We start from the raw sequence: 23,960 nt of genomic DNA on the forward strand, positions 1-23,960 counted from the left end.
AATTATGTAATATAACCAAACTTTGCTACTTGGAGTCCTTGGCCTAATTTAACACTTCCAACAGCTGTCATTTGGCTGCTTCTCTAATTGCATTTGTAAAAAAAAACAAAAGCCTTGCTGTGTTCATGCGACTAGGATTTAGGGATGGGGGAGAGATTCAATTTTGGTTCTCATTTTAATGCAAAACAACCTGCTTCGCATCTTCTCAAAACAAGATCCAAGCTGCAAAAGAGCTATTTTGCAAAATTTGTGCTTCTTTGAATTTTGTGATACAGCTCCCCAACCAAAAGAGATGTACATAAATTTGCATTTTTGGAAAAAGTGCATACAGTGAACAGACCAGTGGGAAAACAACATACAAAATTGCATTATTATTAAGGGAAATGGCTTGCAAAAATGAACGTTAGGCAAAATTGCCTGTTTAAAAATTGGTAAATTAGGAGAGATGCACACTCAAATCATGGTGAATTTTGTGAGGACTTTTAAAAATAACACAAGCTGCTGTGGAAATGTGGCAAACCATGGCTGGGAAAAATGAGAAACTGAGAATAGCCTAAAGTGGATAGATCTGCCCAACCTTAACCCCAAGCTACTTGTTACTAAATAAACAAGGCAGAGATTGTGGAAGAAGAATGACCTTCAACTGCCCCTAATTGCCAGAATCACTCCCTCTTTCCTGCTTGCAGTGTATTCCTGCCCCTGATTAATATTTTTCCTTTAGACAAATGCCTTTTTAAGACTGTTTCTAGGATTCACTTTCCTTCCACAGTACAGTATTAGTAAACGAACTGTAAAATGCAAAGTGCTACAGCCAGTTAAGTAACACACCCTGCTCTATAAAGCAGGGCATGGCAGCCTAGATTCAGAGTAAATGAATATCTACACTAGGGTTGCCAACTTTTCAACAGCCCTGGAGCTGTGCCTTAAAGAGCAGCATGATCCGCAGTGTATTGCAGATGCCCACACCAGATTCCCCCCCCCCCCCGCACACGCGCTCCAAACTGTGACCAATCCAGTCAAAGGGACGGCAGCAAAGGATGGTTAGAAAAGGTGGCAATGCCACATACAGGGGAAGAGCGGTGGTGGCTGGTGCCCAGGCCTGGGTAGAGCTTGTCTGACACCTGGGGGGGGGAGCTCTTCTTAGAATAAAGTTAAAACTCAAACAAAAAAGCAGCCGGTCCTGGGGAGGGCAGCCCACCTTAGTTCTCCAAGGTCTTGGGCAAGTATACCTGTCTGCCCCCACCCCCACGAGTCTGTTGGTGTCCAATGGGACTGGTAGGTTGGGAGGCAGGGAGACCAATGTTAGGGGGAGCAGAGCCAACCAATTCTACTTTTGCTCCCATCCTCCCTCCTGCTGAGTTCTACCAAGGCAAAGCTGAGGCCAGTGGCGTAGCGTGGGGGGTGCAGGGGGACCGGCCGCACCGGGTGCAACATCTGGGGGGGGCGCTCGCACTTGCAGCTCTCTGCCCCTACCTGGCTCACTCAGGGTTAGGGGGCGCAAATTACTTGCCTTGCCCCGGGTGCTGACAACCCACGCTACGCCACTGGCTGAGGCTAAGGAAGAGGAAGCCTGTGCCTTTGAAGCAGAAGGAAGGCAGGGAGGGAGGGAGGGAGGGAGGGAGAGAGGGAGGGCAATTTCCCATTAGCCCAAATGGACCAGCCTTCACTGGGGCGGGCTGTGGGGTGATCAAGTGATCCTTGATGGGAGAATGGGGGTGTTGTAAGTACATGAAAACATGTTTGTTTTACTTCTGTGAAATGTTGCAGCGTAACCTCAGGCCTGGCGTCATCACAAGATCTGCTGAAGCAGCAGCCTACACTTGTATTGGGCTCTCTGAAGGGGCTGGGAGCAGACATTTTAAATTTAAATTTAAAAAATTTTAAATTTTAAAATTTAAATTTACCATAACACCCAGGAACAGAGGTGGGTAACTTTGTCTTTTGCTGTTGAGTACCAATTGCCCTGGGAGGTAATCCGTCCAGGGGCTGCAGGCGGATCCTGAGCTGATGGTTGGTGGAACTGGACAAATAAGTGTTCTAGTTTTAACTAATCTGGAATTATGACTGCCTAGGTTCAGTTCTCATGATGGCTACCTCAGAATTCCCAAACATATGTAGGTCTACCCACAAACAAAATCCCACTAATTTTATACCCTTGGGTTTGTTTTTAAGTACATTAAACCAATGCGGCAACTTTCTGAAAAGAAGTGAAAGTACTTCATTTCCGATTTTAGTGTGCTATACACCCAAGGCAGAAGCCTGCCATTTAAACAAAACAAACAAAACAAAAAACAGGCTACAAATAAACCATGGCCCCTTCCAAAAGGCTGGTGAGTGGGGGAACCTTTAAAGGCCAGGGTAATGGTGAAGAAACTCTGACTGGAATGAGAATGTAGCAGACACTGTTGACCACATAAACTGAGGCTGAAGACTCCAGGTTATACTTCAGAATTAAGGTATAACGAGGGAATTGTGGGGGAATTGAAATGTAGGCAAACCACTCCAAATACTCCAAAACTACTAAAATCATCAGTAGCAGAAAAGAATAAAGCATATACAGTGGTACCTCGGGTTAAATACTTAATTCATTACAGAGATCCGTTCTTAACCTGAAATTGTTCTTAACCTGTGGTACCACTTTAGCTAATGGGGCCTCCCACTGCTGCTACCACATGATTTCTGTTCGCATCCTGAAGCAAAGTTCTTAACCCGAGGTACTATGTACTATTTTTGGGTTAGCGGAGTCTGTAACCTGAAGCATATGTAACCTGAAGCATATGTAACCCGAGGTACCACTGTGTGTGTGTGTGTGTGTGTGTGTGTGTAAGATGTATGTTTCAAGCATTATATTCTATTTATTTATATATAATGTATATTGTATCATTGTTGATCATTGCTTAGAAATTGTGGTTCTACAGGGTATATAAATGATCAAAAATAAACAAGCATAGGCCTGGACTCACACATACAGCAGAAAAAGGGGAGGGCTGGAAGAATGAAAACAAAAATGACTCAAGGACCTTCCTGTCAGTCCTGACATGCAGGATTTCTTTAAACTGGGTTTTTATCAAAAATGTGACATCCCCACCTACCCTCCCTTCATTCTGAAGTGGTAAAGTCCATTCCAGAACCTTCAGCAATCAACCACCACATCGTGTTACACGTGTAGTCCTAAAGGTCCCAGGTTCAAACCCCACCATCCCCAGATACTGTACTGTCATGAGAGACCCCTGTTTTAAACCCCAAGAGCTGCTGCCAGTCTAACAGTAACAGGAAAAATGCACCAATGGTCTAACTTGGCATAGGACAACCTCCTATACTCCTATGAGATAAACTAAAAAATAAAGTAAAAAATAATAATGAATATTTTAGTCAACCAGGACCCAAATAAGGAGCTGCCATGTGTTTGGAGTTTTAGAGCCCTCCAAGTGCTGGGATTTATTTGCAGCAAGTAGAAAATAGACAGCCGGCATAAAATTTCAGCAGGTTCTAGCTAGTAAAATTATTTATCAAGCTAACAAGGGAGGAACCCCTTCTAGTAACAACAACCCAGCATGGAAAAGACATGCCTTTATATTTTACCTTTGGGTTAGTGCACCAGTAAAAATGCCAACTGACAAGCTCTTCTCATAAACATTTCTTTCTAAATGAACTGCCTTGTTGGGAGGGAGGGGTGATCTGGAGAGAGAACGGGAGTCAAAAGAAAGAATAATTCCCAGAGAGGAGACTAAGCTAAAAATAAAAACATAAAAATAACATGGTTGCATAAATGAGTTTAATAAATGAATACTTAATTTTGCATATGAAAATAAACTACCACCACTGTGGTTGATTGCAGGAAAAATATGGTCTTTTATTCAGGATTTTGAAACACTGAGGAATATATATATATATATATATATATATATATATATATATATATATGCATAGAATTGTATGGAATACACATAGCCCTGCTTGTTAGCTCTGTTTGGTTAGATCCGCTGCAAATTTCATGCTATTCTCGGGTGCGCTTTTATTTAACAATGCAAACTCTGAAATCACTTTTATGGTTTTGCTTAACGAGGTCAACCATTGATTGTAAAAGGCTCTTCAGGAGTGTCCCCAAAGGAGCAAAGAAGAAGGAGGGGGTGTCAGAGACAAGAAGAGGCGTAATCAACCTGATCCCAATTACATTTTAAAGGAAACAGTAAAAGCCGTGTGTTCCCCTCAAATAGCTGAGCTCAAAAGGTGGCGGCAAATTAATCCCCTCAGCTCAACAAGAATCTGGGCACCCTCCAATGGTTCCTTGACTGGAGTACGCATTTGACAGGGAAGCTTTACAAACACAAATCTATCGAAAGGGAAGGGCTGTAAGCTCATTGGTAGAGCATCTGTTTTGCATGCAAAAGGTTACAATCCCTACCTACCATGTTAAGGAAGGGCTAGGACAGACCCCTTAGAAAACCATGGCCAGAGCTAGGAGCGCTTAGTATAAGACAGCTTCCTGTGTTCCTAAGGTCTTTTCTCCCAGACCCCTCCTGACACAAAACAGCACACAGTTGGGCCCAGATTCAGCATTTGGGATTAGGAGTTGGACTAGGACCCGAGAGACCAGGGTTCAAATCCCCTCTCAGCCACTGGGGTGACCTTGAGGCATCCACTATCTCTTAGCTTAACCTACTTCACAGGGTTGTTGTCAGGATAAAACCCAGGTTGGGTCTCAGACGTCTGCCTGAGTTACCTCAAGCGCCATTTTAGGGGGGCCTACCCATAATCTGCAATAAATAATGGGGAATGCATCTGTAATTTGCATTTGTATTTTTTAAAATAAACAAATAGTTTGGGTGTGTGTGGTTTTTTTTTTTAAAAAAAGTATCACTCAATTTAATCAACGAGGGGAGGGATACCTTTCTGAAAATCATTCAAGACTCCCAATGGATACGCAATAAAAGATGGCATTCATATACTGTATGCTGCTCCACCTGTTTTTGCCCTGAGCTACCACTGGAACCAGAAGAGAATTTGGCCCTTGGGTGAAACAAGCCCTGCTGCAGATGTAACAAACTGCCGCTAGAGGTGGCCTCTGCTGAGTCTTCATGAGGAAGCAGCAAATGTGAAAAAGTCACAGGCTGAAAAGGTTACAAATAAAATTTCAAGGGACTACAAATTGCTGATGATCTAATGAGAGGTTTGGCTATTTAGGTCACATCCATGCTATCAATTTAAAGCACACGGCTTCCCCCAAAGAATCATGGGAAGAATAGTTTGTTGAGGGTTCTGGGAATTATAGCTCTGTGGGGGTAAACTACAGTTCCCAGGGTTCTTGGGGGGGGGGAGCCATGTGCTTAAAGTGTGTTTTAAATGGTGCTGGTGTGATCAGACTATGGCACACCATTTATAACAAAAGAAAAAACAACTGTTCAATTAACAATACCGGGAACCAGATTTTTTATTTAATTTAAATGAATTTCATGGTATTCTTTCTTAACTCTCAGACTATATAATCTACAAAAATGCAGATTACCAAATAGGTAGATGTAGTCTCCCATCCTGCAAAGAAACTGGGCTGCATCTCAACCCTACCTCAAATATATCTTGTGTTTAGGCCAAGATAATCACCAACTCAAAATGGGATGGCCATCTTGCTCTTCTTGAAAATCTAACCTTTTGAAAATAAACCTGTCTGGTATGTGCAAGGTTCCTCCAAGCTTGTTAAGCACTGATAGGTTACATTAATATGTATATTGTCTGTAGGGGACAAATGCTTTCGAGGAGCACACGCAGCATTAAAAACATCAGCAAGTATCACGAGAAAGCAAAAAGCATCATTGACGCAAACTGCGAAATAAATAATAGATCTTGACTTTTATGTTCCCAGCCTTTGATCTGGTGGAACTGACATTATAGTCCAGGAATAAGAGGGGCACCTTTTTAGCTGGGTGAGTGGTTTTTTTTGGGGGGGGAGATACTGGATGTCAGGTTATATTTTTAGCACAAGGCCAAAATACAAGAAAAGAAAGAGAAAACAGTCAAAAGGTATGACTGAATGAGCACAGCAGTGGGGAACAGAGAAAAGCCCAACTATTGTATGAAAGGAAGGGAGATGATATTTAACTGAACTCTGTGGTTACTGAAAGCATTATTAACCGTCCTGTTCTCTCCAGCATAATTTACAATGAAACAATAGGCAAGTTATCCAGAGAACTTGGTAGATCTAAATTTGTCCACAGCAAAGGAGGAGGAGAGGACATTACTCAAACATGAGAGGGAAATGTCCAGAGCCCTCAAGGGCAAACCAAGGCCTGAAAACGTCCAAGGACTGGCTCTACCATTTGGTTGAGGGAGAGCGCCACCTCAGGCAGCAGATACTGGGGGAGAGGGGCAGGAAATTGCAGTGAGGCACTGGAGGACAGAGCTTTGAGTGTGCCCTACGGCCTGCCCTAAGGTAGCCTGCCGCTATCAAGCGAAGTAGACGATGCCGTCAGGTCAGCGGTACAGTTCGGTTGCATCTTACCAGGTGAATCCTGGGAGAATCCACCTGCTTATGTGCGAGATAAGATTTAAGATTTACCTGAGAGAGAGGACTTTGCATTATTCTTTCTTCTTTCTTTCGTTTGCTTTTATTTTGGTTTGGATTAGTGTGTTTTTTAATTGTAATGTATTATGAAAACTCATTATAAAATATTATTTAAAAAGAAAGAAATGAAAGCTGACCTGTTTAAATTGGGGAAAATTAATTGTATGTGAGGTGGAGAGCTTAGAAGCTCTCTGCTTCATTTACCAGACTCCGGGAGGCCCTCGTGAGAACTTGGACAGCCCTGTGAGATCTCGCAAAAGCCTCCCAGATCCCGTTTGAGAGGGTCCCAGAGCCCCCAAAAGCAAGGCAGAGAGCCTTGCTTGGAAGCAAAGGATGATCATGAGGGGGATGGTTTGGACACATGTATTTATTTGGCATACTTGCCATCCCCAGAACGTAACTCCAGCACAAGATACGGCCATAATGTATTGAAATAAGATTCAGTTGCCTGTATATACACAGAACAGGGCATTAAGGCTGCTGTATCCATTTCACAGGCAAAGATCTCCGCATGCTCACCCAGGTCCCAAGCTGGGGGCACTTTGGTTGGTGTTAGCTATTTTGATTTAAGTACGGCAAGGGGATTCTGAGTACCCTCTTGTCACCTCATCCCTGCTTTGTGCCAGGCTACTGCCAAATTCAGAGGCAGATAGCAATCCACTAGGTTGCACTATTTAAGGCTCGCCTTGCATTCTTATCAATCTTCCTGGAAAAGCCACATCACTGTGCACAAGCAAGACAGGACTATTGTCAGCTCGCTCTGGGAAGCAGACCAGCATCTGCCACCCCACCCACCTAACATACACACACGGTGGCAACATTAGGTCACAAGAGCAAGAGAAAACAAACAGAAGAATGACAAATTTAATTTATGTAATAGCTTTCACTATGTGACGTCAAAGTGCTTTACCTTCATTCCCTTAGTGTACCTGAGATGTGTTACCAAATCAGTTTCCGGATGCCAGCTCACTAAAAAGAAAATCCAATCACATTTCATTTGCGGAAGAAATTCATTTTTACCTGTGCCAGTTTCAGTAATTCATTGCCTAAGTCCCGAGACAGATAGTAAAAGGGAGAGAAAGGGGTCATGTTGACTTAAAACCTTCCATGTAGAAACCCAGCTTATTGGTCAATAAATGTGGATTGCCAGTTGTCCTAATTTGGCCAGGGCAGTGTGGAAAACCACCAGTTATGTTCTGAATCAAAGGCTTTTCATTTTCAGAGTAAGCCAAAGGGAGACACAGAAAATTATGTAGGATCCAGATATAATAATTAAATTAATGTCCAAAGCCACTCACAAAGATTCAATTATTGGGCACGGTGACTAGACCCCAGCACAGGACCTACAGCTGAGGGCTGCCTTGGGCTCCTTTCACAAAGCGGCTGGTTCCCATGGCCATTCTCATTTCCCACAATGCTCCCAAGGTGGCAATGCTCTAGGGCAGGCCCAGGGGCCAAATGTGGTCCTCTAAGCATCTCTATCTGGCCCTTGAGACTCTACCCAGGTGACACACACTCAAGCCACGTCCCTAAGTGGCTTTCCTCTGTGTCCTCTTCCATTTATTTTACCTGCCAGGAGTGTACCCTTGTATATCTTCTGCTTTGCCTGGAAGGCAGTTGGCGAGTGGTTTGTGGCTGGACATACTCAGCAATGGTATGTGGCCTCTGGAAGGTTGTCCATAAGGAAATGGGGCCCTCAAGGTGAAAATGGTTCCCCACTCCTGCTCTAGGGCAATGTGAGCAATTTTAATGGTGGTTCAGCAGGGGAACCTGCTGGCATTCTGCCAAGGACCCTCTCAAACCTGAGCCATGAAATATAGGCACAGTATCATGTACTATAGTAGAATCATAGAATTATAGAATTGAAAGGGATCACAAGGGTCATCTAGTCCAACCCCCTACAATAGCAGGAATATTTTGACCAGTGTGAGGCTCGAACCCACAGCCCTAAGATTAAGAGTCTCATGCTCTACCGACTGAGCAGCACATTCCACACAGTGAAATGCTTTCCCCAGGGAAACACACCTGGCACCAATTCTATGAGGTTTTAGGCACCAGACTAAGCCATTCCAGCAGGCCTGGGTTGTTGTTGTTTTGTCTTTTACTTATATCATACTGCTGTGTTTATGGCCTGCTTGTGGTCATGTTCTTTTAGTTGGATGAAGGCCTTTAGAAATCTTTCTGCATATTTAGTTTTAATGATTGACAACATGCTTGGTATTGTGTTTGTAAGCTGCTTAGATACATTTTTTACAGAAAGTGACAATTGTTTATTGGTTCCACAAAATGCTTACAAGAACAAAAGACTTCTAGGTGGTTTGCAATAGACGGCCTAAAATATCCATTCAAAACACCAATAAAAAACAAATTACATAAGCATCTTAGGATATAAAATTAAATCAATAATTTTAAAACAGTTATACTTACTTTGTGTGCTAAAATTACATGCCTGAGTAGGCTTGCTGGGACGAAAAAAGCTTTTTTAGCAGGTGCCAAAAACAATGCAGTGAAGGCACCTGACTAATATGGATGGGCCAGGGGTTCCAAAGTGGACGTGCAGTCACACAATATGTAAGTAGGTAAATACATACATAAAAACAGGATGGATATGCATTGCAACAGCATAGTACCGTCAGCAGCCACTCTGATTCTGTGTGTTACATCTACCTTGGCATGCACAACAACTTGATAACACAGAAGTGAAATTACAAAAATCCATTCTGAAACTGCATGGGATTCCTCTATACACCTGTGCTTGGCAGAATTCTGCACAGACGTCCACTAAGAAAGACACAGTAATGGGTCTGATTTTATCATTCGTGCACTATGCACAACACTTTACAGTGCTGCGACACCTACTAAGAAAAAACCACTGGATTTCAGCAATTATACATATGTATACAGACTAATATGCATGTCTGATGCTTATGTGACCCTATACATTTTGGAATATGTGAGAGCTTTAAAAAGCTTTAAAAATATGGAGCACAAAGAGAACACTGAGTCTATAATCTTAAATTCCTTACAGATGTCAAAGAGGTGTTGCTTTTATACTAAAGGAAACCTACACGCTGCTTAAATTAACACTTGCAGCTGATTGCCAAAGGCAGCGATCCCAATCCCATTTACCTTGGCATAAGCCCCATTGAATTCAATGGGACTTGCTTCTGAGTAGACATAAGTTAGAATTACACTGTGTAAAGTATTAATTTCTAGATAGGTTCATTTTCATTTTAAAGTATATCTTGGCACAATAATTTTCATAATAAATGATGAAATGTGTACTTTATTACAAACTAAAATCCCACAAATGAAAAACTAAAATTGATTAAGATGCAAAATTATATTGAAAATAATACTGAGGGGTGAAATTCAAGTTTAGGAATGAGATTTACTTTATCTCTATAACCAATTCTAAAAACTTGTAGTACCTCAGTTCTACTCGGACTCTCATATTCATTCTTTCTTTGGAAATCTACCTCTATAAAATATAGATTTCATAGATACCAAATGATTTCAGACATTTTGAAATCCAAAAGATTTCAGAGATATCTAAAAGATAAAGGAGGGGAATGGAACAGCATTATAGACACACATAAAACTAAAAGGTTTTTTAAATAAATTAGATTACAGATTAAAGAGATACTTCTATATAAGAAATAGGTTTCCAGAACAAACGTTTCCTAATTAATATGATCTTTCTATACAGACATGTTCTCTGTGTTTTTTGTATTTTTTTATTCATAAATAAAAAACCCTGCATTTTTAAAAAGGAAACTGGAACATTAGGAGAGGATTAAGTCTCTTGCCACTATTCTTCCCAGTCCAACATCCATGCTACACATACAGAATTCCAAAATACCAATTCACTTTCCCACACAGATAGTATCTCTTTGGTTAAAAATAAAATCCAGAAGGTGGGGAGGTATGAAATTAGCCCGTACCAATTACAATTAACATGCCAATATAATCCAAACCAATATTACAGTTCGGTTCATATTTATTATCTACGGACCTTCAAATTCCAAAAATACTCCATACAATGGAAAGATAAATCAATCATAGAACCAGGGAGGGACTAAATATTTACTACTATTATTTATTTTGCAACCTCTGCATTAAATTCTCCCTCTCTCACTGAGTCTCCAATGCACTACACATCATTCATGAAACAGAGGAAAGGTTGATTTTGCTTCATTCATATTTTCCAGCTAAAAACCAGTGGTTTTTACTGCCTCACTCATCTTTCATCTTTTGATGCTTCGTGCCAGCCATTACTTACTCAAACAGACACAGTTTTCTTTTTCCAGCAAAGTCAAATTAGACACAAAATAAGCAACACGACCATCCAACTCCATACTTTTTGTCTGTTTTTTGATGGCAGTTTAGTCGGACAAGTTCAAGACTGGTAGTTTAAGAATAAAGTTAAGCATGCCTCTGGAGAGTATAAGTATTGGGCTTTTCATATCTACACTTATTATTCCTAATATTACACCGACACTTCCCCCACTTGTCCTTCTCTTTCCCAAATTCCCCATCTGACCAGATGTCTCTCTCTCCCTCGCTTCCACCTGTCAATCACATTCACGGCTGAAATTTGATTTCTCTCCCCACAGTAACCTTATATGAAATATTACCATAGGGGTCAGCACAATCTGAACCTCACCACATAAGTTCATTAACTCTTCCTCAGTCCAATATCTGTTTGTTTCAAAGTTACATGGTTTTTTGTGCTAATCTCTTTTGCAACACCAATCGGTCAGCAATTGCTAAATCCAGGATTTAGGAGGAAGTGAAATGATTCGGTTCTCTTTTTTTCTCCCCAGAAGGTTTGGTTTTTGTAAAGCCAGAGGTTAGGCCTGTGCACATTAACTCTACAGATTCTCCCTCCCCGAAGACAAAACACCAGAGAACTGAAAATAAGCTAAATAAAAAGACTTAATTGCAGCAGAGCAAGAGCTGTGAGACTACACACTTTTCTTCTAGCATGAATCACCGCGCAGCCCCAGCTGCAATGTACAAACGCTTTACTGCAGATCAGGTGCATTCAAACAAATGCTCACTCTGCTAATGACAAAGCCCACAGTCCTAAGCACAGTTCCATTGGGCATAAAACTCAGCTACACATGCAGAGCACTTAGGGCAGGTGCAGGGAATCTTTGGCCCTCCAGAAGTTGCTGAATTACAACTCCCACCATCCTTGGCTGTCCTTGCTGGGGCTTCACCACCCAACATCCTGAGGCAACTGTTGAGGGCCCACCTGGACCCACCAGCACCTACAGTGTCTTTGATACAATGCTGCTCCATAGGATTGTAGGAAATTAAAAACGGTGGCTTGCAGGCATAGTTCATTGGCATAGTGGGCGGGACAGAATACCTACTCTGCCCACCCTGCCATGCCAGTGAACTAAGCCTGCAAGCCACTGCTTTAATTCCCCAAGATCCTATGCAGCAGCGTTGTATCAAAGACCCTGTAGGAAACATAAATGGTGGCTCCTAGCCACCCACAGAGCAGGAAGGGTACTGTCAGGTGGTACTTTGCCCGGGACTCGTCCCCTCAAATTTGGAGCAGGTTCTGGAGATAGAAACATAGGCTGTACTGCTTCAGACTCCCAGGTGGGCTCACATTCTTGAATGTTCCCCTATGCAAAACCTTCCCTGGAAATTAACAACAAAAGGCACAACAAAGCTAGTATATCAGAAGAACACTTCTATTACTCACTTTTTTGCTAGTCTTCTACTTGCAGAGTGCTTTTCACACAGGGAGTAGGGCAGCCCTTTCCAACAGCTCAAAACTCTACCATCTCCTTCTGCTGTGGAGACACACCTGTACTTCCTAGTAATCATGTACTAAATGGACATGAGAATCACCTGTGGGTAATCAGGCACAGAAACATTTTCTCAACTGGGAGAGAGGTTCCCTCTCTCCAAAAGCCAAACACGACTTCAGGCCACCAATGTTCCATAAATATATTATATACTGAGCTGGTAAGAATGAGGGTATCTTGACTCAATCCAAAATATGAACAGGCGTTGTGGCGATGCACATGACACCTACACTTCTCCAGTGGAAACTACTGTTTCCAGTTTTTTCTGAAAGGGGTATTACAGCTAACAGCTTTGGAACAAGGCAGGATAAGAAGCCAATGTCAAGCCATGGCTTTATATCCAGGCTTGGTGTGAAGCTACTGACAGTGATTTCTTGGTTTTGGTGACTTGGTTCACTTAAGACTTCCTGGCTCATTTATCAGGTTGCACAAAGGATGGAAGACAGAACTGCTTGCACAGGTTCAGGGCTTGTTCACATCTGAGCCAAGCGCTGGGATCACCCAAACTCTGCTACTGTGCTTATGCTGAGAGATGGCCCCGGGACTCCTATTGAGCCTGACAGCAGTGTGGGGCTAGCAACCCAAATCTCTCTGTTCCAAGCACCAACACTCATATCCACTTTACTACACCATAAGTATACTAAGGCAGGAGGAATTGTTAATAGTTTTTATTGACTTCTTTGCAAGCCTGAATCAATGATATGTGAACATCTGTGAACTGCAATGCACATTCTCTGTTGCTTCCGTACCATTTATTTCTTTCACATTTTTACTGTGAGATGACACATTACCGCTTCACAGGAGATAATTGAGTTATGTCAATATTCCAACACTCTATACAGCCAGGGTAGAGAACCTTATCAGCCCAGGGTCATTCCCTTTTGAACACCTTTCTGAGCGCCAGGTGCCAGTGGTGGGCGGGGTCAGAAGCAGAAGTAGGTGGAGCAACAATTATGGACAGTAGGCTAGTTTCTACACACACTCACACACACTCTTTAGCCTCCATCTAGGGAAGCCAGAGGCATCAGAGTTCGAGAACATCTTCCAGCCAAGTGAAAACATGCAGGGCTAGTGAGGGACATGGCCTGGGGAGAGTTCCAAGGGCCATAGAGAGATGCCTGGAGGGCCACATATGGCCCCCAGGCATCAGGTGCCCCACCCCTAGTCTTTTCTTAGCATATCCTGTTGTAAGCATGGAGTAACTACAATGAGGCAGCATACATTGAAGCATAAGGACAGCAAGCCCACCCACTTCTGTTATGTCTCCGCAATCACAACCTGCCAACTCACTGCTCCAAAGCAAGTCCTTTTAAACATACCATCAAGATTTTTGCTATGCCATTAACCCGCTGGCAAATATAATTTTAATTCCATTTTGTTTAGGGGAACGTAAGAAAGCAATGGTACTGTATATAAACATAGCATCTTACTGACCAAGTAAAGGAGCGGGGCAGCCAGCATTCCTAACTAATGTAAGAGATTGCATAATTCAAGGCGTACACAGGGATATTGATAATCGGAAAAGCTAATTCATTGTGAGGCCACTCCACAAGCCACATGCATTTCTGATCCTAAAGTGTGCAGAGAAAGGAAGGCACAAACAACAAGAATTTAAAAAGAGAAGGGGTTGAAAACAATGTGCATGCGAGATCAGAGGGTCTTGTGCTATGTCCCAGGAAGCATCCCTAAGTCACAAACTGAAGTTTAGAACCCTCTACCCCAATAACAAAAGCAAAACAAACAAACCCATTTTATTTAATGGGGCTCAGTCTTGTCCACAGAACCCAGACATGTCAAGCAAGAAATGCAGAGGTGTACAAGCTAAGGAAGAGTGCATTTGTCCAAGGATATTAAACATCACCCGCAGATAAGGATATGAACCCCACCCACCTCCAAATGTACTGAGTGCATCGTAACTCAGCAGAGCTGGCCACAAAGATACCCCACCGCAATAACTGAAGGTGTGTGCAAGGGACTGGTCCTCATGTTTCTTATTCCCCATTATCACTTCTTTTTCCTTCACATGGTTCTGTGCTTTACAAAGCAGAAATTGTGAATATGCATTGAAGTTTGATGGTATAAATGCATTTTCTGTCCCTCTTTCCCTCCATCTCCCTTCTTTTCCTCACTTATCTGACCTGTGTTGAATTACAGATTGTAAGCTCCTCAGGGCAGAGACCTATTTTTGTACAATTGAAAGCACCAAACATATTGAAGGTATTATGAAAATAAACACACACACACACTGCAAAAAGGGGCAATTGTTATCTCAGATAGGTGTTCAAATGAACAACTAGATGCACAAGAGTAAGGGGGAAGATAGATGCTTCTCCACCCCACACTCCACCACCACCAACCTGTGTTCATGGCTGGAAGTCAGGTGCTTGGACAGCAACTAGTTCCTATCAGACAATGAGACAAGATATCCCTATGCAACAGGTGAAGGGAAACTTTGGCCCTGCAAATGTTGTTGAACTGCAAGTCCCATCATCCCTGGCCACAGACCATGTCTGCTGAAGTTGATGAAAGTGTCTGCTGGAGTTGATGATGTAGTTCAGCAACATCTGGAGTGCAAATAGTTCCCTGCACTTCCTATGCAAGGACTAAGAGCCAAACTGCACATTATGTTAGCTACATGGCTGTTGGGGATGGACAGGTTCGTCTATTTTTGTTCCATGGTAATCTTGCACATCTTTATTCATAAATCTATCCCATCCTGTTTCTAAACTATTTTCCTTTTTTAAAAAAAAATGCATGAAAATTTGTATTTAAATACATATTAAATCACATAAATTATATATTTAAATATGCATCTTATCTCAATAGACACATTTCTACATGTATTTTATTCTAAAATACACAACTTGTAAAGCATTTTGGAGCATTTCTTTAGATAAGAAATGCACCACAAAATTCAGAGAACTGCAAAATCCAAAGGATAGTAACATTCCAATCTGTGTGTTATTCCGGGAGATGAATATCAGGTCAGTTTGCACAGAAATCAAAATCCTCAAGCAGCTTTAGTAGGTACACTTTTAAGGGCAGGGCTTTGGTTTCGCTTTTACATACAAACTGCCTCAGGGTCTGCGGAAAAGCAATTCAGACCAGCATTCTTGCATTTGGGGTAGAAGGGATTTCGGCTCCGCACACAACTATAATCCTAGTTCAAATTCCTCCTCCTCTTCATGCCTGCAACATTGATTTGGAAAAACTTACAGTTATTAGGTAAAGGTAAAGGGACCCCTGACCATTAGGTCCAATCGTGGCCGACTCTGGGGTTGCGGCGCTCATCTCGTTTTATTGGCCAAGGGAGCTGGCATACAGCTTCCAGGTCCTGTGGCCAGCATCACTAAGCCGCTTCTGGAGAACCAAAGCAGCGCACAGAAACGCCGTTTACCTTCCCACCGGAGCGGTACCTATTTATCTACTTGCACTGGTGTGCTTTCGAACTGCTAGGTTGGAAGTTATTACTCCAATGTTATTACCCCCCTGTGCAAATCACAGATGTAGGGCCCTCCATATGGACTGAAACCACAGCTGGTGGGGAGAGAGATTAGAGCCCCTTACCCTTCCTGTGCTAGGGTTCCAACCCAGATATGAGCTCCCATTCTAGCCATTTATTTAAAAACAACAAAACACACTTCTGCACTCAAAGGCACATGTGCATGGCTAACATAATGTGTAGCTTGTCCCTTGCAAAGGAGAAGGGCAGCTGCCCTCTTCAAGGTAAACAGAGAAATGGAACTGGATTGCATGCTGTGAAGAATCAAAGAGTAAAATCAGAAAACATCTCATACACTCTCTCTTCCATCTGCTTACTTGCATTTCATTTGGAAAAGCCTGCCTCATGCTTTGAAAAGAGCAAGCACAGGGTGCAACAGCAGCAACAACAGATGACTAGTATCTGGACTGGTGCTGGTGGGGATACTTTACTGAGAAAATACGTAGGCATAAATGGAGCAGCACGGATACTCAATAGGATTGGAGGGGAAGTTGTCACAATTCACACACTTGGTTGCAGTTTGGAACGCACTCATATACAAAACACACACACAGAATAACATCGGCAAAAGATCATGCACTCAGTAAAAGAGTTGCAGGAGTTCCAAAGGAAAATTGGAGAAGAGACACCATTAAAGTCCCCACTACGCAAAACACAGCGGCTTCCACACAGCTTTGGGAAATCAACAGGGACACTTCCGTTGTGGTCAATAATTTTTCTTCTCTTACATTATGCTACAGCTTGGCTGTTTTTGAAGGAGGAGGAGAAAGCAGAAGCCAGCTATGCAAATAAAATAAAACTGTACCTTGTCAGACTCCAGGTAACAGGAATTTTCACATCACTGATGTAGAAGATTCTCTTGGATACCTAATTTAGTAAAAAAAAAATATTTTTTTTTAATATAGTTAATAAAAGTGTTTTTAAAAATAAAGCTTTATTAGTCTGACATAAATCAGGAGCAGCTTGATGCTTTATAGTTTTACTCGGAAGCAAGTTCAATAGAATTTACTCCCTAATAAGTGTATTTACAACTGCAGTCTTTGATGCACAAGCCTTATCTCGTCCATTGTTTGAAGCAGCAGCACTGATAATATTAAGCATTATCTGAAATGGATTTTCTAGTTCTGTCCTTTGATTTTCATATCAATTCTATAATAGGAAAGCCATAGAAAAAGAACTAGAAAGATAGGAGGGGGAAATTGCTAAATCAAAAACAAAACACCTTGCTCTCCAAGCTGTGAGCTAAGGTTCCTTTATGGTGCAGCCTTCGTCATGTCTACTCAGATGTAAGTCTCATTAAGTTTAATGGGGCTTGTTCCCAGCTTAGATAATATAGAATTGTAGCCTTTAATTTTTCATAATGCATTTCTTTTATTTTCTACTCGTCAGAATAATTAGCTGTGTTACTGTAAATGAACAAAAGAATAGTGAATTGATGTACATACGTAGCAGTGTAACAGCAAACAGCAAACACTGTTGCCCCTTGAATTTCTCATGTTGTACAAGCTCAAACTGGCAGGATTTATTGAAAAATCTAATTATTTTAGAGGAAGAGAAATACATTATTTACAGTGAAATCCTATGCATGTCTGTTCAGGAGTAAGTCCTGCGAGGCTCACTCCCAGGTAAGCGCCTATAGGACTGAAGCTTTACAAGGACACAGTTTACAAGGAACTGTGGTGCAAATTTGAGCATGAATAACCTCATCTGCATTGCTTGTGACTGCAATGCATAATCAGTTTTACCCCAGAGTAATCCCATTAATGTCACTGCTCCGCAATAAGCACATCCTGGGTTGTACCTGAAATAATCATATATTCAATGTTTCCTCATGAACTCTGCCTGTGACGGAAAAGCACACAGCAGCAAAAATACTGTAAGCTAGCCCAGCTGCGAATAAATCCATTTTTTGAGTATATAAGAGCATGACAAAAATAAATCCTGTTTCTTGAGAGCTCTTTAAAAAAAATTAAAAGAAAAAAAGACAACTGATAGATATGATACCCAAATTTTATTTCCAGTTTAGAAAAATTGTCCACTATACCATTTTTGAAAGTAAGGCTTCTATTTTTATATATCCTTTCCAATACCCAGGCTTGCTAGTGTAGAATATTAAAATCCGTTCCGAACATAGTGCAGCATAGTGCATTGCAGGGAGACGATGTGAGGATGAACAAATGGGTGGATGGATAACGATCATTTCCAGATGCCTGTTTTGCCTGCCTCCCGTGTTATTTTTGGACCGAAACAAAAAAACAAAAAACAAAAAAACTTGGGGGATACGTATTCTTAAATGCAATATTTGGCATCTTGCCCAGGATCTCTTAAAGCAGATGACTCCTTTAGACCTTAGGTGTCATTTTCCTCAAGATGACCTCTGCTTTCATGCCAACTGGCAAATCCATCCTATTATGAATGCATTCATTTGGAAGGGATAGGTATTCAATTTTCCCACCCCCACCCCACCTGAAGAGCATCCAAGAAGTGTTGCGGTCAGCATCCTTTTATTATCTTTAGACTATAAAGAGGACATCCCTCTCCTAGCATTACAACTGACTCAATCAAATCAAAGCCCAACATAGACTTCTGCAGCATCCAAATATTCAATTAAAATTACTTGATGATTGGGTATTAATAGAGAGGCAAAAACCAAGAAATGCTGCATTAGCTCAGTGTAAAATAAGGCAATACAGATTTATTAATTTAACATGGTTGATATCATCACCTCTCTCTCTCTTTTATAATTTGGCAGCATTGCTGTAAGAGTTATCATTTAATAAGTTTCCCTTTCCCCTATCATCTGGTTCTATGTTACAAAATCATTTCCCCAAGAAAATCTTCAATTTACTATGACACAAATATTGTATTTTAGCAGATCTAACTAATATTTTATTTTTCTTATTCTAAATAAAAATGACTCGGCAGAAGGTCCTCCATCAAATGCATAACCGATTCTCCTTCCTGTGTTTGCGTTATCTGTGAGCAAGGAGGTGGCAAAAACTATGAAATGTGCTGTAAACTCCAGAAGGACTCGAAGTGAAACAGTCACTGCAAGAGGAAATGAAACTCAGATTTATTAGGAATCACAATTGCTAACATTTAATTTCAGCTATCTAGCGATTTAACTATTTTGGCCTGCTCACTGCTTCCCTTCCCCTTCAACTAAATTAATTACACCAATGGGAATACATATTGCGGTTATATCGAAAGAGATATTGGGGGAAATGGCTTCAGACAATAGGTCCATCACACGGGAAAGCAAGTAATGCTTTGGAACAATTAGCTTAAATACAATGCCCCCCCCAAAAAAAGGACAGACGTATTTGCAGATACATGCAGGCAACTAGGAATGCAGGCAAAGAGCAGTGTTCTCTTCCCAAGGCACATTCCAGGCTGCTTTTTGGGAGGATATGGGGGGAAATGAGCATGGCTTCAGCCTGTCCAGAGCTCCAGTCAAAGGCAGAGTCTGAACAGTGGACATTTAGAGCTTTGGGTGTCAGAAGGAGGGATTGGGGGGGTTGATTCAGCTGACATTTAAAACTGCACCTGCCTAATTTGCACTTTACAAAACAATATACAAACCAAAGCACAGCCATCCTACACATGGAACGCGCTTCTGAATTTTGCAGTGCAGTTCTCTAGCCAGGTAACATTTGCAACTAGGGTACACTGTGCATAAAAATGTGTATATCGGTAGAAGTAGCATACAAAAATGCATTATATTAGAGAAAACTGCTTTGCAAAAAACGGTGTATCTCGGGGGGGGGGGAATGCATACGGGAAAAGTAGGTATTAGGAGAAAGTCACATTGAAATGTTGGTGAATTTTCAGGAGGAATTGAAAATAAAATTGCAAACTGATGTGGAAATGCAAAGAACCGAAGGCCGAAAAAATAGAAGCTGAGAGGAACCTATATTGTCAGATTTGTCCATCCCTAGTCAGAAGTGACTCCTAAAAATGTAATGAAAGAGGGAAGTAGGTGGTTGCCTTTAAATATAGATATGCACACAGAGAGATAATAATTGCAACCACCATTTGCAACAAAAAGAAAGTCATTTGCACAAAAAGATACTTTAGGGCAACACTATCAGAACTGACTCCCAGTATAGGAAGTGCTATGGTTAAAGTTAAAAATGCACATTTTAAAAATTCAGCTAATGACTCAACCAATTAACTAGTTGGTACTGTCCGTTTTTAAAACAATAGTTGCAGGATTTGAGGAGGCAAGGAATCTCTCTCCCTAAACCAGCCTGATGCCCTTCAGGTGTTTTAGACAACAACTTCTGCCGTCCCAGTCAGCAGAGACTATGGTTGGGGATTATGGGTCACAGGTTGGAGAAGACACCTCAAAACCATCACAGCTATAGGAGCTGAATTGCCATATGCAAGGCCACTGTCTGCCTTGGATAAACTATCAAAATCAGGATGTCACCAAAGGACTACAAGTGAATTACAGACATAAAAAAGCAAGAGTTTGGACCGCTAGCCCTCCATTGCCCACCCCATTTCACCAGTGTTACTTGCCATCAAACCTTACCCTCCTCCAGCTAGCAAAGGCCAGATCAAAATGGTCTTTCATTACTGCACATGGGTGTAGTTGTAGGGGGCAGGGGGCAACTGCCCCCCTAGATAAGTAAAACAATAGAAATACTTAACTGACCAATCACGTCGTTTCTGCCCCCCTAACAAAAGACCTGACCTCCCCTAACAAAAATTTTGGCTATGCTCATGTTACCACACACTTCAGATTGGGCTTCGTAAGGAAACATGACCACATCAATGGCCATAGTGGGCTGGAGCAGCAAGTCTTTTTAAAGCAGCAGTCAGTCTAGCACTGGCCAGACAGACACCACAGAGATTCTCACAAACCAGGGCCTGAAGGCAATAACCGGCAATAGCAGTGCCCAGTGGTCAGAGACAGGTGCTGTCTTTGATCGCAGAATGCTGCTCAGCAAGAGGTTTAGCTGATGGAGCAGGGAGTATGAAAAGCAGGTGTCCCTTGTCAATCAGAACAAGGCCGCTCCCATAATTGGCATCCCAGATGCTGCTCTTCACAACCTTCTTTTCTCTAGGAGGCTAGCATTTGAAGGGCAGCAAACGACATCACTGAATGGGACAGGTTTAGGCCACAGGCCACTAGTTGCTGACCATTCTCACAGGCATTGCGGGGCAGTGGTGAGAGTGTCTGACTAGATGTGGAGAAACCCGTGTTATTTTCCCACTCAGGCATCAAGTTTGCTGAGTGACCTTGGGTTCACCGCCTCACAGGGTTGTTGCGAGGAGAAAATGGGGGTGGAGGACATGTGCGCCTCCAGCTGCTTGGAAGAAAAGACGTGATATAAGCATAATAATAATAATACATTGATTACTGGCAACCATCTACCTAGCTAGTAACAGACATATTCTATATATAGAGTCAATCTTTTTCTAAAGGCCACTTGGAATAAGCAATAAGACCTTGGAGGTGTCAGTAGCCTCCTTCTGCAGTTTACTAGCCATGCTAAGAAAACCATTTAAGCAAGCAGAGCTTGACATACTCACATAATAATTATCACAAACCAGCATCATCATTATTACAGTACTGCAGTTAGAGTCTAGCTGTCCTCCAATAATCTCAGGATAGCCTGCATAGTTACTCTTTTTTGTCCTCACAGCAAACCAAACAAACAAAACCAAATTTGGCTAAACCAAGGGAGTGAGTGGCCCACTACTCAATGAGAAAAAGCAAACTTTGTGGATGAGCAGGGATTTGTATCCAGATCTCCCCAGTCCTAGTCTGGTGCTCTAGCCCAGTGGTGAGGAACTTTAGGTGAAGGGGCTTGATGTGGCCTCCTGGTCTCTTCACCTGACCCTTAGAACGCTCCCCAATTTGCTCCAGGCCCTCTTCAATTGCTTTTGCCTGGCAAAAACATGTCCTAAAATTGTGAAGTTGCCTCCTGGATGAAGAGAGGCCTGCGCAGAAACCTCTGGCTTTTGCCTGCCTGGAATGTAGCCTACAGTACAAAGGCAAGCACTGCATCCATTGTTTGGCCCACTTTTGCCTCTGGCCCTGCTCACTCCAGGAACATGAGACAATATGGCCCTCAGGCTGAAAAAGGTCCCGTGTCCCTGCTCTAACCACTACACCACCCCAACTCAAAGGAGCTCAGGGCAATAGATCTCATTCTTCACACCTCCCATCTTAATGTTATTAACTCTTTGCCACCAAATGTCACTGGGTTGGGAAAAGGATAGACACCTCAAGTTCCTCTCCTAGTTATCAGAAGTCCCTCCTTTCTACCTCACATAATGTTAAAGAAAAACGAAGGGGAAGGACCAAAATAATACCAGATACGTGGAAAGGTGAGCGAGCCAGGCTATAGCAACATACCTTTGCAGTGCAGGGGCTTAGACTAGAATCAGCGGTTCTGAACCTGTGTGTCCCCAGATGTTGTTGGATTACAACTCCCATCATCCCTGAGCTCTGGCCTTGCTAGCTAGGGGTGATGGGAGTTGTAGTTCAACAACATCTGGGGACCCACAGGTTCAGAAAGGCTGGACTAGATGATCCTTGGGTCCCTTCCAACGCTACTATTCAAACAGGTGTGTTTGCTGGGCAGAAGACTGCTTTATCACTTTAGCCCATTTAAAGCACATGGAATCCTGGGGGGCTGTAGTTTGTTAAGAGCGCTGTGAACTGTAGTTTTCTGAGGTGTAAACTACAGGTCCCATGGTTCTTTGGGGGAAGCCAGGTTGCTTTCCATGTATAATGTGCAGGCAGCTGGATTTTTTTAAGGGAGGTACATCTGCGCTTATTGTAGGCTGGTCGGATTCTTTTTTTAAAACTCTCGACTTCTCCTTTTGCTAGAGGAGTGCAATGATCAACCACAACCCACTTGGAAAAACAGATTGGCTCTAAAAAAAATTCTATTCCAAAAGATCTAAATCTTTCCCAGCGGGAGTTCAATTTCTTGCGCAGAAAATTTTCCAGCCGCGAAAAATCACCCTGAATGCGATACTAGGCACCAAAAACTGGATCCCCGGGCTGAGGGCGGGCTGGTGGGGCGGAGGCTCCGGTTCGCTCTCTCATCCTTGCTTTGCCGCCGGACAATACAAAGCGCGCCGATTCAGAAGCGGTAAACCCCCATGAGGTCCCGAAGCCTGAAGCGTTCCCAAACTGGCTTGTTATCCGCAACGCTTCCTCGCTCGAGGTTTCAAGTGGGGCTCAGTTTCCCGCAGTCAGTTGCCAGCCAAAGAACCAGCAAGTTGTGGGAGGGGGGGGGGGTGGCTTAAGAGACTCAGAGCGCAAAATGATAGTCTGCAAAATACTGAGCCAGCACCGTATCGTTTGTGGTGGAAGCGAGGATCGGACGCCCCTGTAACGTAGCTGTCAACGTTTCCCTTTTTTAAAGGGAAATTCCCTTATTCCGAATAGGATTCCTCGCAAGAAAAGGGAAAAGTTGACAGCTATGCCCTGTAACGTCGCAGTCCTCGCCATGCTGAGATATAGGGAGCCAGACCCGTCAAACTTAGTGGGAACAGGGTTTACCTCCGACGAAGCAACTATAAGATCGGACGGGGAGGGGGGATACTTCTGCGCCTAATTTTCCACCTGCGTGCCTTTTGGTGTCAATTTTGCCCACAGATGCTTTGAAGTTCCACGGAATCCCGATGCCACACAAGGGCTTAGGATCGCCTGTCTGCTTTGCGGGCAGGAGGGGTCCAGCTCTCCAAGCGACTATATCGCCATTTCCACCAGGGAGGAAGCGAATTATGAAAGGGCAGTTGCTACAGTGTGCGTTTAGGGCAGCGATCCAATCCACACTTACCTGCGAGTAAGTTCCATTTAACTCTTTACTTCAGAGTAAATATGAATAGGATCGCATGGTTGAGCAATCCGTGTCGGCGTTAACGCTGCGCGTTCGCCTGGGTCCGCAGCGCACGGGACTGAGACTGAGCCGCAGGCACCTCTCCCTGAATCTGCAGATCCTAAGCAGTTAAGCACACATAGGATCGGGCTGAGATGGCTTGCAGGTTTTTTACCTGAAGAAAGGATGTGAGGAAAAGATGTGGTCCTAAGCAGCTTCACTTT

At 42.7% G+C, this 23,960-nt stretch overlaps 1 protein-coding gene across 2 annotated transcripts in view; it reads right to left on the reverse strand.

The window, feature by feature from the left end:
- Positions 1–23,960, reverse strand: part of MAF (MAF bZIP transcription factor) — a 238,785-nt gene that overhangs the window by 203,101 nt on the left and 11,724 nt on the right. For both annotated transcript variants that reach the window (XM_083629830.1, XM_083629829.1), the window contains exon 2: positions 16,695–16,756. In XM_083629830.1, the coding sequence (XP_083485956.1) occupies positions 16,723–16,756 (34 nt within the window). In that variant the 3' untranslated portion in view covers positions 16,695–16,722. The remainder of the gene's footprint in view (positions 1–16,694; positions 16,757–23,960) is intronic.

This window comes from Podarcis filfolensis (genome assembly GCF_964270895.1).
Source record: "Podarcis filfolensis genome assembly, chromosome: 8".
Classification (NCBI taxonomy): domain Eukaryota; kingdom Metazoa; phylum Chordata; class Lepidosauria; order Squamata; family Lacertidae; genus Podarcis; species Podarcis filfolensis.